Source organism: Oncorhynchus keta, chromosome 35, assembly GCF_023373465.1.
Source record: "Oncorhynchus keta strain PuntledgeMale-10-30-2019 chromosome 35, Oket_V2, whole genome shotgun sequence".
Lineage (NCBI taxonomy): Eukaryota > Metazoa > Chordata > Actinopteri > Salmoniformes > Salmonidae > Oncorhynchus > Oncorhynchus keta.
The window spans coordinates 35,314,685-35,329,985 of record NC_068455.1 but is presented as its reverse complement, the minus strand read 5'-3'; the positions used below and the strand labels follow the sequence as shown (position 1 = coordinate 35,329,985).

The following is a 15,301-nucleotide window of genomic DNA, read 5'->3' as shown; positions in this document are numbered from 1 at the left end:
AAATCAAATCCACTCCATTTGAATCAGTCTTATTATGCTGAGCTAGTGACTGTTCTGAATAGGATCTGCTCGGGCCTCCAGATAGGCCCTGTATCCTGACAGACATGGAGAAGTGTTCACAGGAGACCTGAGGAGGCCCATCACAACAGGTTCTTCCTGCCCCTCACCGCAGGGGCCCAACGGTACGCATCACCTGACACCACCAGAGGAACACGGCAGGAACATGGCCATTCCCCCACCCCCGTCAATCAGCCAGGTGGGGGCCACATCTGTTTCCTGCTCCTGAAGAGAGAGTCTGGTACACTCCTCGAAGGGACAGGTCCACAGTGGACAGTAAAACACCACGCAGCAGTTTCCACCGCACTACTTAGCCACTGTGCCTTTAATATCTATTCCATGGCTCTGGGATACAATAGGGGGGCTCTTCTCCTATGAGCAGGCTGCTGGGGTTCCAAAGGAAAAACAGAGGTGTTGGGTTTCAAGATGGATCTCTGCAGAAGTCATTATGTTTGAGAGTCCCAGTTTGAATAATTAACATGTTCTTCCTCTGTCTCCAGAGACCAGCTTGCTCAGATGACTTCTGCCTGTGTGAGCTGTAATTTGAGTGGTACCGAAGGGCTACATTAAGTCAGCCAGTCTAACATCCTGCTGAGGGAAAGGGACTATGGCAACGAGAGCCAAGTTAAGACACGTGTTATAGAAGGTTCTACTCATTTACGAGACGAGAACAGATGCACAACTCTGATGTAAGAACATGCTTCTAAAAGCATTCAACAGCAGAGAAGGTTCAGACTATCTCATGACCATCGACCATGTGGCTCCATGACCAGTACAGGGGATATCCTGTCTACTGTGAAAGGACTGTTGTGTAACCACAAAGAGAAGAGATGGACTGTTTGACCCCCACAGCGAGAGGGGTCTGGTGTTTGTCAGCTGGTTGTTCCACTCATAAGCCGTGACCTCTCCCCAGTTAAAGTTAATTGAAACGAGGGTGTGTCTTCCTCCCGCGGGGTCAGTGAGACAGAGGCGTCTGTTAAGAAGAAGAGCCACAGCAGATCAGCACGACCAGCTTGTTTACCCAGGGTTCCTCAATCGGGGGTGCGAGGAGCGTTTCCATGCCACTCCTGGCCCGGCATTCCAAACCCAGGGTCACTAGCGGGGGAAACGAGTACGACTAAACATCCTCTCTGATCCTCTGTCTGAATGACATAACATAATCATCCTCTCCTAACAGACTCAAGTTATTTTGAGAAATAACAAAGGCTCTGGACTGGGGGAAGATTTATTAACCATAACAAACACATGCTGGGGAAACACGAGGGAATATGGGTTAAATTTATGAAGCTCATCAAGAGAAAACAAAGAGGCTTCACTAAATTGCAGGCTCTGGGGGTAAGCAGAAATCTGGGCACAATTACCCTGAGCATAGAGTAAGGGATGCTGGACTCAGTGTTGGGGAGTAGTGAACTACATTTAGTTCAAATGTAATTACATTTTGCAGTAGCGTGGTGGTAGTTGAACTATATTCAAATATTGGTAGTGTTGCCATGTAGTGGTGTAGCTAACTATTGGAACGACAACTTTTTTTTAGCAAAAATAAAATGTGTGTGAAGTAGGCAAGAATGTCCTTTATTTTTCAGCATCAGACCTGCCCAATTCTCACGTGAAACACTATGTGCCCAATTCTTACCTGTTATGTTTAATAGGCTAAATGACACATTCTGTTATCTTATGACTCCAGAGTGATATATGTTACTTCAGTTAAGTAAGCTATATTTTTCTTAATGGTAGCTTTAGTGTAGCCTAAATTCTTCCTGGATGAAGTAATTGGTAACTTGGAAAACTACATTTTCAGAGTAGCTTCCCAAACACTGGCTGGACTGAAGGATGTACGCTATGGTGCATAAGGTATGACACAGATTCATCATAGCATAAGCATTACCTTCTACCCCTGTAAAAAGCATTTCCGTGTGTCCGTTCCCAATGATCACAGTAACCGCCTTGGGTCTTCTCTTCAAGCGGTTATCACCATCTCTGCTCCAGAGAGGGATGCTCAGATTAGAGGTCGACCGATTATGATTTTTCAACGCCGATACCGATTATTGGAGGACCCAAAAAAGCCAATGCCGATTTTATTTTTTTATTTATTTGTAATGACAATTACAACAATACTGAATTAACACTTATTTTAACTTAATATAAAACATCAATAAAATCAATTTAGCCTCAAATAAATAATGAAACATGTTCAATTTGGTTTAAATAATGCAAAAACAAAGTGTTGGAGAAGAAAGTAATGTGTGCCATGTAAAATATGTGTCATGTAAAAAAGCTAACGTTTAAGTTCCTCGCTCAGAACATGAGAACATATGAAAGTTGGCGGTTCCTTTTAACATGAGACTTCAATATTCCAAGGTAAGAGGTTTCAGGTTGTATTTAATATAGTATTTATAGGACTATTTCTCTCTATACCATTTGTATTTCATATACCTTTGACTATTGGATGTTCTTATAGGCACTATTGTATTGCCAGTGTAACAGTATAGCTTCCGTCCCTCTCCTCGTCCCTACCTGGGCTCGAAACAGGAACACGTCGACAACAGCCACACTCGAAGCATCATTACCCATCGTTCCACAAAAGCTGCGGCCCTTGCAGCGCAAGGGGAATAACTACTCCAAATCTAAAAGCGAGTGACGTTTGAAACAGTATTAGCTCACCAGCTAACTAGCTAGCCATTTCACATTGGTTACACCAGCCATTTGGCTGATAGGCTTGAAGTCATAAACAGCGCTGTGCTTGCGAAGAGCTGCTGGCAAAACGCACAAAAGTGCTGTTTGAATGAATGATTACGGGCCTGCTGCTGCTCAGTCAGACTGCTCTATCAAATCAGACTTAATTATAACATAATAACACACAGCCTTTGCTCATTAATATGATCGAATCCAGAAGCTATCATTTAGAAAACAAAACGTTTATTATTTCAGTGAAATACGGAACCGTTCTGTATTTTATCTAACGGGTGGCATCCATAAGTCTAAATATTCTTGTTACATTGCACAACCTTCAATGTATGTCATAATTACGTAAGGTTCTGGCAAATTAGTTCGCAATGAGCCAGGCAGCCCAAACTGTTGCATATACCCTGACTCTGCGTGCAATGAACGCAAGACAAATGACACAATTTCACCTGGTTAATATTGCCTGCTAAACTGGATTAGTAGTTATAACTAGTGATTATGATTGATTGTTTTTTATAAGTTTAAATGCTAGCTAGCAATTTACCTTGGCTTCTACTGCATTCGCTTAACAGGAAGGCTCCTCGTGGAGTGTAATGGTTAGAGCGTTGGACTAGTTAACTGTGCCGTTGCAAGATTGGAACCCTGAGCTGACAAGGTGAAAATCTGTCGTTCTGCCCCTGAACAAGGCAGTTAACCGACAGTTCATAGGCAGTCATTGAAAATCAGAATGTGTTCTTAACTGACTTGCTTAGTTAAATAAAAAGGTATACATTTTTGTTGTTTGTTTTTAATTAAAAATAAATACTCGGAAATCAGCGCCCAAAAATACCGATTTTCCGATTGTTATGAAAACTTGAAACTGGCCCTAATTAAAATCGGCCTATCCGATTAATCTGTCGACCTCTAGCTCAGACACTATCCAACAATACTTTCCAATGAATATTGCCTAGAGATGATTAATCAAGGAACAACAGGCTTCAGAGGTCCGTCTCCGACCTTTTGTCAGACAATCCCAGGATCAGGATTCCACAGCTGGACATAGACTCAGGGTCCTTACTGTCAGCTACCATGCTGGGATTAATCTATGTGTTGCTCTCCCCATCTGAATCTCAACCTTAATCAGAAGCAAACTAACCAGGATCAGATGACATGGGCACGAACACCACTCATGTCTAACCAGACAACACCAGGCTCCTCTGGCATTTAGGTGGTGGGTATCCTTTTCTACAGAATAAATACAAGATCAGGGAGAATTGCAGGATAAAATCTGAATGGAAATGCTCCTTTAAGGACCTTGATAGAGGAAAAATCAGTTGTGCGAGCCATTTTAAAGGAGCATAAGGATTTCACAAAAATAAACGCTGACACTGATCAAAACTTAAGACCGCAATCTGGGCTGACACAGGAAACGATAAAAACCCAAATCAATCCCATCTGTTTGAAAACCTGGTTCTGTTTCAGTCTGAGTTTGGTGAATGTTTTAGGAGCACCTCTCCCTCTGCTTCTGTCCCGCTCTCTCCCTCTCTTTGAGCTTTAAGACAGTGGTATTGACCATAACTCTTCTCCTGGCAGCTCTTTTGACGGATGGCCGGACGCCAGGCTAGAAGGCCGTATCAGCGTTCCCATGAGCCACTGGGGTGAGAGACAAGGCTGAGGCCAGGAGTGCACTGGGAATGCAACAGCTGACCTGACATTTCACCCCCTCTCTCTCTGTGTGTGCGCGCGTGCGTGCGCGTGTGTGTGTGAGAGAGAGAGAGAGAGAAACAGAAGAGATATAGCTAAAGAAAGAGCACAATAACCCCTTTCTTCTCTTCATCCCCTTCATGTCCTGTGATGTCTAAGTGATGTGATTCCACATCTGACCACTACTAATCGCCAGCTCAAATCTAACCACCAGACCTAGAGCCCATAGAGCCTGATTACAAAGCCTGGTTTCCCTCCATCTGGACTGAAATACAGCTTTCCTACTCTAATGTCCTGGAGCAGTGTTCTACACCCTACTGAGTTGTGTGGGAAATTAGAGATTCTGCACCACTGGTTGCCAACTACAATCTGGGCCTATTTCAAACACGCACACACTGGCACCGAGAGAGCGGAAGAGGGGACAGCAGGGCTGATGACCTTAGCTCCATCTCCAGAGATTCTCACTGAACAACCAGCGAGCTCCTGGTCCCATCATCCCTTTTTCACACAAGGGCTTTCATGATCTGTCATGCTTTTATTGACCTGCAGGGGAGGGGGGGTGAGCGAGAGATTGAGATGTGAGCACCATGTACGTACCAGAGCACAGAGCAGGTCGACGGACTCCAGCACCAGCTCCTGGTGTCCGATGCGGGCCACACCCAGCTCCTCCAGGTCCTGATGGGAGATCTTCAGGAGCTGCTCCCCGCTGATCTTCTCCCGCTCAAAGTTAGGCACATACTGCTGCAGGCTGTCATCCAAGCCTGGACACAGAGAGGGGGAAGGAGAGAACGAGTGTCAGTACCTTGAGACAAAGAGCACCGATAAGAAATAGCTTTTACTGTTATTTCATGTTATCACATAAAGGTGTGGTTTTTTTTATGCAGGCCTCTAACATTGAGTGATACAGAGGCCTACCCACAGTAGAGACGCAGCACATGAATCTCCTTAAAGAAGCAACAGGATTCGTGGAAGTCTGTCTCCACCCGTCTCGACACAAGCCCAGTTCTAATAACGGACCTGACACCTGACGACATAGGGGCGGCTGTGTAGTACACAGACCAATAGCAGAGAGAGAGAGACAAACAGGTGCATCAGATCTAGCCCCAAGATAAACACGCCATAAACAGAAGAGCGGTTAAACCGCTCCTAACTCTTTTGGGACAGTTGAACAATGGGCGGCTCTTTGTCCAATTACAGTTGGGGGATGTCTCTTAGCTGTTTTTTAAAACCCCACACTGTTGGATGAGTTTATCACAATAGCAGCCACTCTGCCCACTCAAGGAAAGGCAATTTGTTCTACATTACACCCACACCTACTAAGGGCTCAGCTGGATGAATTGGTCCAATGCAATTTTTATATTTTATAGCCCCATTAGCAGAAGTCTGTGGGTAACATGCAGTGCTTTCGACAAGACAACTGCAAAAAAAAATTCTCCCAAGAGAGCCAAACACAAATGCTTCTTGTTCACAATAAACCATTTAGGGGGTGGGGAGTAAACACCATCTAGTCCATCAATGAGGGCACAGAGAGGGGGCAGCTGCAGAGCTATGGCCCTGAGCCCTGGCCCTCTGAATGGCCCGTCAGCTGCACAACCCCCCTGATCCTGACAGATGTACACACACACACACACAGACTTGCTGTGAGTATGGCCATCCAAAACCCATCCATTTCTCCGTTGACAAGTATTCAAGGAAAGAGCTTTGGTTTCGTACATTCTTTCCAGTCTAAACTGCAGCCATATTAACAACACTCCATATATGAATACACTATGTTGAGCATTATGTGTATGCAGAAGGGGTATGTTCTGCGGTAAGGAGCCTTCTTTATAAATGGTACCTCATTTTCACACCTGTGTGGCATTCAATGTGTGTGTGTGTGTGGTGTGCTGTTGCTGCGGCAACATGTGTGTGTGTGTGTGTGTCAGCGTGGTGAATGTCTTAGTGCTGCAGGATATCCAGTTGCAGATACCAGAGCAGACTGTTAATTCGTCTGGCCTGCAGAGCAGAGAGCCAGGGGCTCCCAGGACACACCACAGAGACTGCTGTGCCAATCATATGTCTACTGGGTTGCAACAAGAGTAGCATACGTTGCTGTGACTGTCCCATTCTCTCACACACACACACACACACACACACACACACACACACACACACACACACACACACACACACACACACACACACACACACACACACACACACACACACACACACACACACACACACACACACACACCAGCCAAGTCTTTCACAAAATACTACAAATCTGCAGAATAATCTCTTAACAGTCCATTAACTGTGCTTTTTACATTGAAGTTATTTAACGACCTCTTATAAAACCTCAAAACGCTAGAAAGTCTGCAAGGCTTCTGCAGTGAAATCAACAAAAGACATCAAACTGCTCAACTATAACCCACAACGCAACCAGTCAAGTTCACTTACTGTCTAAACATTTTTCACATTCCTGGCTTGAGAATTCCCAGGGCAGACTTTATGCAATTTGGGCTTAATCCCTAAGATGGACTGAGTTTTGGCAGCACAGAGGGAGATCACTTCAAAAGGCCCAGTGGAGGAGAGTATGAGAGAGACCCAGTGAGCGCTGTGTGGCGGAGGGGGACTGAACGCAGCCCAACACAAACACAGCCTCAGCCTCTGACTGGGCCAGCTGCTGGTAATGGGATTAAAGAGAAACAAAAGAATGGAAACACAGGGCTAAGGTTTCTCCTTCCTGCATTACCCTCGGCGTGTTAAGAAGGCATTTCCTGTGGAACGATGCCATCCTTCTGCGGAATCACTCTACGGATGAGTTAAGGGGAGAGGGGAAAACTAAGTTTGGGCTACTAGGCCTGCTCTGACTGTGGCAGTTTTCCTTCCCATTATCAATAAACTCTGAGATGAACTTCTCCTGAACAGCCTACAGGCTTATTACAAAGCTTTGGGTAGACAAACAAAACATCTTCCCAAAACAGAACTTCCCTTCCACCCTCAATACCTATATAAATTGCTTCATTCGTTTAAGTGTTTTTTTTACACCTCCGCAGATCCGTCTCCAAGAGCACTGCCCTGACTTTGGAATTCTGGGTCAGATCACGGTAGGGTCCAACCTGACTAGCTTGGTGGTCTAATTCAAGAGTTTGAACAAAAGCTGCCACTTCAATACAGCCTGTGTGTGTGTGTGTGGGGGGGGGGGTCCCCTCGATGTGACTAATTGAGAGGATCCCGCTGGGGAGAGAGTGGGAAACATGGGTACTCCCAGTAAGACTGCATTATCCCAATAGGTATACAAGTCGAAGTGCATTTATCCCATAGGAACCACAGGCTACATTTGCTCCCAGAGTCTTAAGGGACAATACCATGACCTCTCTGGCCCGTACTCTTGCCACATCCAGAAGAAAAGACGCACCTTCTCACATAGACCTGATAAAAGTATATAGAGCGTAGACCAATGGCTACAGGGTGTGTGAGAAACTATTAACGTCCATTAAGGACATAAAAACAAGTGAGGGAGGTGGGTGTCACACTATAATGAATTGATGAAGGGGGTGGAAGTGGGAGAATTTGTGAAAGCTCTTCAAAAAGGCCAAACCAGGCTTAAAACATTTTAACGCTATCCTGAAAACCGAATTTAACACGCACTTAAATGCCAAAGCTGAGATGAAGTGTGAAGAAACATGCAGAAACACAAAAGACAAATTCTGTCTCACAAAAATGTTATGCATTAACCCAGGCTTCTCCTCATTTGAACATCAGTAGAAAATGGAGCTTATGGTCTGTGTGTGTGTGATAGTAACATTAGTGAGTCCAGCGGAGACTGAACAATCCAATTGAGTAAATGGTCCAGCTTAAACATGTGTTTTCAATGTAACATATTAGGAGGAAGTTCCGTTTCAAAGCACTTTGAGTGATCGATTTTCACAATATAGGGGATGATTAGTAAACCTTGACATCCCCCCCCCCCCGTCTGTCATTACCTCACCCACTCTGGAGCAGGGGGCTGGATAGACGGGCACCTGCTGTTACTGTGGGGTCCTGCTGCCACAAGCTACACCTATTAATTGGGGCCTGGAACTACACTACATTTATTCCTTCATTCATTAATTTCATTGGGGACAACGCACATTAATTAACATCCATATTACAATAATGCAACATCCCATGTAAATGTGCCGGGGTTAGCCGAAAGATCATTTGCACCCGAAGTCCCAGGGCAGCTAAGGACAATTACACAGCCACAAAGAAATACACACTAAAACAATACATTACATCCAATAATATATTATTCTAACAACTACACTATTATCAACTGTCGTCTTACGTATGAGGAACCACAGATAACTCAGGTTTGTACAGGTTTGGATAGATTTAAGCCATGTTTTCAATTTAAATGTAAAAGTACAATAATCAGTGCAGCTTCTCAAGTCCCTGGGCACTGCATTCCAGTATATTGTAGCTCGAACAGAAAAGTCAGATTGACAGATTTTACTGTGTTGAAAAGGGAGGTGCTTTCTTTGAGCATGATATGCCGGCATAGGGGTGGAGGGGCAAGACCATGCAGGATCTTAAAGACAAGGCTTACATACTGTTAAAAGCTATCCAGACTAAATCAATTATGTTTCTAAATGATATGACAATGGTGGTCACTGTTTGGTTTGTTGTCAAAAATCGTAAGCGTTTGTTTGTAGAGTGATTCAATTGGTTTCAGAATAGTAGCTCCTGTTTGTGACCAGTATGTGAGGAAACATCTCAGATGTGCGAAGATCATAGCATGTATATATAGTTTGGCGGCCTCCAGAAGAAGGAAAGGTCTTATAAACCTAAAGTTGGAGAATCCAAACTTGACCATGTTCACCACCTTCACATGTTTCTTTACATGTCAAGTTGGAGTCCAAAATGACACCAAGATACCTGAAGTTAGACACAACTTTCAGATTCTCCCCATTCCCCAGATTCTCCCCACAGCTCGTTGGGAAGAATCAAAGGATTTCTTAGAGAAGAAGAACATAAACAGTCTTGTCGATATTTAAATGCATGCAAGAATTGGTCATCCATTTAGAAACATGTATCATAGCTTCAGTTAACAACTAGTTGTCTGTATCGTCTAGAACTGTATCGTCTGCATACATGTTACATTGGGGGCCTAATATTGACCCTTGTGGGACCCCAATGTTATAGCAAAGAGAGTCCGACTGAGTGTCTCCCCAAACGACCCCTTTGACTTCAGTTTGTCAGATAGGAATACATCCAACTAATGACTTCATTAAAGGGAGGATAGTTTGGATAGGAGGACCTCATGATTCACAGTATCAAAGGCCTTTTTAAGATCCAAAAAGACTGCGCCGACTTCACCTATGTCCAGTTGAGATTGAATACACTCCAGAAAATAGCAATTGGCTGTTTCGGTAGAATGGTTAGATCTGAATCCAAATTGTATTTGATGGATGGCGTTGCCCTGAATGAGGTGATCAGCCAGATGTTCAACCACCCATATTTCCGCTGCTTTCGATAGCACTGGAAGAATGCTTATATGTTTTCCACCAGTGTTGGGTCACCAGATTTTTAAAAACAGGCATCACTGCAGCAGACTTCCAAGCACCCATATTAGATGGACAGACTAACTATATGTACAGTAGCCTCGTTTTTTCTAATGACCGCCTTGCCTGGTTCACCAACTACTTTGCAGACAGAGTTCAGTGTGTCAAATCGGATGGCATGTTGTCTGGTCCTCTGGCAGTCTCTATGGGGGTGCCGCAGGGTTCAATTCTCGGGCCGACTCTTTTCTCTGTACATATCAATGATGTTGCTCTTGCTGCGGGCGATTCCCTGATCCACCGCTTACGCAGACGACACCATTCTGTATACTTCTGGCCCTTCCTTGGACACTGTGCTATCTAACCTCCAAACGAACTTCAACGCCATACAACACTCCTTCCTTGGCCGCCAACTGCTCTTAAACGCTAGTAAAACCAAATGCATGCTTTTCAACCGTTCGCTGCCTGCATCCGCACGCCCGACAAGCATCACCACACTGGATGGTTCCGACCTAGAATATGTGGACATCTATAAGTACCTAGGTGTCTGGCTAGACTGTAAACTCTCCTTACAGACTCATATCAAACATCTCCAATCCAAAATCAAATCTAGAGTCTGCTTTCTATTTCGCAACAAAGCCTCCTTCACTCACGCAGCCAAACTTACCCTAGTAAAACTGACTATCCTACAGATCCTCGACTTCGGCGATGTCATCTACAAAATGGCTTCCAATACTCTACTCAGCAAACTGGATGCAGTTTATCACAGTGCCATCCGCTTTGTTACTAAAGCAACTTATACCACCCACCACTAAGACCTGTATGCTCTAGTCGGCTGGCCCTCGCTACATATTTGTCACCAGACCCACTGGCTCCAGGTCATCTACAAGTCCATGCTAGGTAAAGCTCCGCCTTATCTCAGTTCACTGGTCACGATTGCAACACCCACCCGTAGCACGCACTCCAGCAGGTGTATCTCACTGATCATCCCTAAAGCAAACACCTAATTTGGCCGCCTTTTCTTCCAGTTCTCTGCTGCCTGTGACTGGAACGAATTGCAAAAATCGGTGTAGTTGGAGACTTATCTCCCTCACCAACTTTAAACATCTGCTATCTGAGCAGCTAACCGATCGCTGCAGCTGTACATAGTCCATCGGTAAATAGCCCACCGAATTTACCTACCTCATCCCCATACTGTTTTTATTTATTTACTTTTCTGCTCTTTTGCACACCAGTATCTCTACCTGCACATGACCATCTGATAATTTATCACTCCAGTGTTAATCTGCTAAAATTGTAATCATTCGCCTACCTCCTCATGCCTTTTGCACACAATGTATATAGACTCCTTTTTTCTTTTTTTCCCTACTGTGTTATTCACTTGTTTATTGTTTACTCCATGTGTAACTGTGTTGCTGTCTGTTCACACTGCTATGCTTTATCTTGGCCAGGTCGCAGTTGTAAATGAGAACTTGTTCTCAACTAGCCTACCTGGTTAAATAAAAGGTGATTTAAAAAAAATTAAAAAAATGTAAATGTACAATAGGGGCAATCAGAGAATGTGTCCTTCTTCAGGAAGTCTAGATCAAAAACATATTGTTCTATAGCTCCTGAAGAAGCTAATAATACTGAATATTGGTTTATTGTTATCTATGGGAGTGAGAACTGTGGTCTTGGTTGAAAATCTTTGCGCCAGTTCCCTGACAAGGTCAACAAAATACTTTTTTTTTTTTTTTTTAAAGATGGTGGATATAAAAATCGGAGTCTTGAATTAGTATCCCTTAACTCAAGTTGTTTTTGGTACTTTTCAGCTCCTTTCCCTGTTAGTTTGTTGAGGTTTCCCAAATCACTTTGCCATTTCCAATTGCTTCATTGATCACTAAGAAAGAACTCTGGCTTTTTTACATTCCTTTTACCACCTTATTTCTCAGTGCTGTAAATATACATCAGTCATCATTCTTACCATACTTGCTTTTTTCAAGGAAAGATCACGTTCTCTCATCTGCCTCCAGAGGTCCCCGTTGAGCCATGGTAGAGAAGTTTCCCATCTTGGCTTACGTTGAAATTTCCTGGTCTTCATTGCTTAACAGATCAGACCAGTTAATTTGACTTATAGCTGCATCGCAGTTACTCTGCTCACCTTTCGGGATTTTTTTTATCGTACTGTTGCACATTAATATGGTTATTTTCTCTTGAAAAGCCATGTTAGTGACAGAGGTAATGCTCACATACACATAATGTCCGTCTCTGAAACAGTTCAAATCAAATCACATGCGCCGATTACGACAAGTGTAGACCTTACCGTGAAATGCTTACTTACTTACTTACTTACTTACTTACTTACAAGCCCTCAACTCTTTCTTAACTTCTCCGATATAGGGGGCTCTTAATTTTTGGATAAAAAAACGTTCCCGTTTTAAACAAGATATTTTGTCACGAAAAGATGCTCGACTATGCATATAATTGACAGCTTTGGAAAGAAAACTCTGACGTTTCCAAAACTGCAAAGATATTATCTGTGAGTGCCACAGAACTGATGCTACAGGCGAAACCAAGATGAAGTTTCAAACAGGAAATGTCCCAGACTTTGAAGGCGCTGTGTTCCAATGTCTCCTTATATGGCTGTGAATGCGCCAGGAATGAGCCTACACTTTCTGTCATTTCCCCAAGGTGTCTGCAGCATTGTGACGTATTTGTAGGCATATCATTGGAAGATTGACCATAAGAGACTACATTTACCAGGTGCCCGCTTGGTGTCCCCCGTCAAAATTATTGAGTAATCTCCAGCTGCGTGCATTTTTCCATTTGGTTCAGAGGAGAAACCAAACTGCCAAATTATTTATCATCGAATAGATATGTGAAAAACACCTTGAGGATTGATTCTAAACAACGTTTGCCATGTTTCTGTCGATATTATGGAGTTAATTTGGAAAAAAGTTTGGCATTGTAATGACTGAATTTTCAGGGTTTTTCTTAGACAAACGTGATGAACAAAACGGAGCGATTTCTCCTACACAAATAATATTTTTTGAAAAAACTGAACATTTGCTATCTAACTGAGAGTCTCCTCATTGAAAACATCCGAAGTTCTTCAAAAGGTCAATTATTTTATTTGAATGCTTTTCTTATTTTTGTGGAAATGTTGCCTACTGAATGCTAGGCTTAATGCTATGCTAGCTATCAATACTCTTACACAAATGCTTGTGTAGCTATGGTTGAAAAGCATATTTTGAAAATCTGAGATGACAGTGTTGTTAACAAAAGGCTAAGCTTGTGAGCCAATATATTTATTTCATTTCATTTCCGATTTTCATGAATAGTTAACGTTGCGTTATGGTAATGAGCTTGAGGCTATGATTACGCTCCCGGATACGGGATTGCTCGACGCAAGAAGTTAAACTACTGTACTGGTGAAGAAAATATTTACCAAATACACAAAAAAAAAAAAAATAGCAATAACGAGGCTATATACACAGGGGGCCCTGCAAGTTTTGTTTTCGCAGTTTATATTGAAATCGCCCATGAAGATGGATCTCCTTATGTTAATACAGGTTACTCAAATATAGATAATTTCAAATCATTCATGTTCCACCATTCATCAACGATTTTGAGTATGTGGACACCTGGTCGTCGAACATCTCATTCCAAAATCATGAATATGGAGTTGGTTCCCCCTTTGCTGCTATAACAGCCTTCACTCTTCTGGGAAGGCTTACCACTAGATGTTGGAACATTGCTGTGGGGACTTGTTTCCATTCAGCCACAAGAGCATTAGTGAGGTCGGGCACTGATGTTGGGCAATTAGGCCAGTCTCGCAGTCAGCATTCCAATTCATTCCAAAGTTGTTCAATGGGGTTGAGGTCAGGGCTCTGTGCAGGCCAGTCAAATTCTTCCACACCAATCTCGACAAACCATTTCTATATGGACCTCGCTTTGTGCACGGGGGCATTGTCATGCTGAAACAGGAAAGGGCCTTCCCCAAGCTGTTGCCACGAAGTTGGAAGAACAGAAACGTCTGGGATGTCATTGTATGCTGTAGCATTAAGATTTCCCCTTCACTGGAACTAAGGAGCCTAGCCCGAATCACAAAAAAAACAACCCCAGACCATTATTCCTCCTCCACCAAACTTTACAGTTGTTACTATGCATTGGGGCAGGTAGCATTCTACTGGCTTTCGCCAAACCGAGATTTGTCCGTCAGACTGCAGATGGTGAAGCGTGATTCATCACTCCAGAGAACACGCTTGCACTGCTCCAGAATCCAATGGCGGCGAGCTTTACACCACTCCAGTCGACTCTTGGCATTGGGCATGATCTTAGGCTTGTGTGCAGCTGCTCAGCCATGGAAACCCATTTCATGAAGCTCCCGACGAATTGTTATTGTGCTGACGATGCTTCCAGAGGCAGTTTGGAACTCATTCGTGAGTGTTGCAACCGAGGACAGACAATTTTAACAGTACCGGGTGGTCCCGTTCTGTGAGCTTGTGTGGCCTACCACTTTGTAGCTAAGTCGTTGGTGCTCGTAGATATTTCCAATTCATAATAACAGCACTTACAGTTGACCTGGGCAGTTCTAGCAGGGCAGAAATTTGATGAAATGACTTATTGGAAAGGTGGTATCATATGACAGTGCCACATTGAACGTCACTGAGCTCTTCATTCTACTGCCAATGTTTGTTTATGGAGATGAAATGGCTGTGTGTTCGATATTATACAGCTGTCAGCAGCGGGTGTGGCTGAAATTGCCTAATACACTAATTTGAAGGTGTCCAAATACTTTTGTGTATGTACAGTTGAAGTCAGAAGTTTACATACATTTAAACTCAGTTTCACAATTCCTGACATTTAATCCTAGAAAAAAATTCCCTGTCTTAGGTCAGTTAGGATCAGCACTTTATTTTAAGAATGTGAGATGTCAGAATAATAGTAGAGATAATGATTTATTTCAGCTTTTATTTCTTTCATCACATTCCCAGTGGGTCAGAAGTTTTCATACTAATTGAGTGTATTTGGTAGCATTGCCTTTAAATTGTTTAACGAGGGTAAAACGTTTTGGGTAGCCTTCCACAATAAGTTGGGTGAATTTTGGCCCATTCCTCCTGACAGAGCTGGTGTAACCAAGTCAGGTTTGTAGGCCTCCTTGCTAAGACACGCTTTTTCAGTTGTGCCCACAAATGTTCTAGAGGATTGAGGTCAGGGCTTTGTGATGGCCACTTCTATACCTTGACTTTGTTGTTCTTTAAGCCATTTTGCCACAACTTTGGAAGTATGCTTGGGGTCATTGTCCATTTGGAAGACTAAATTGCGAACAAGCTTTAACTTCCTGACTGATGTCTTGAGATGTTGCTTCA

The 15,301-nt window shown here is 43.3% G+C and overlaps 1 protein-coding gene across 3 annotated transcripts in view; it reads right to left on the bottom strand.

The window, feature by feature from the left end:
- Positions 1 to 15,301, bottom strand: part of LOC118368436 (connector enhancer of kinase suppressor of ras 3-like) — a 73,918-nt gene that overhangs the window by 38,830 nt on the left and 19,787 nt on the right. For all 3 annotated transcript variants that reach the window (XM_035752527.2, XM_035752529.2, XM_035752528.2), the window contains exon 2: positions 5,020 to 5,183. In XM_035752527.2, the coding sequence (XP_035608420.1) occupies positions 5,020 to 5,183 (164 nt within the window). The remainder of the gene's footprint in view (positions 1 to 5,019; positions 5,184 to 15,301) is intronic.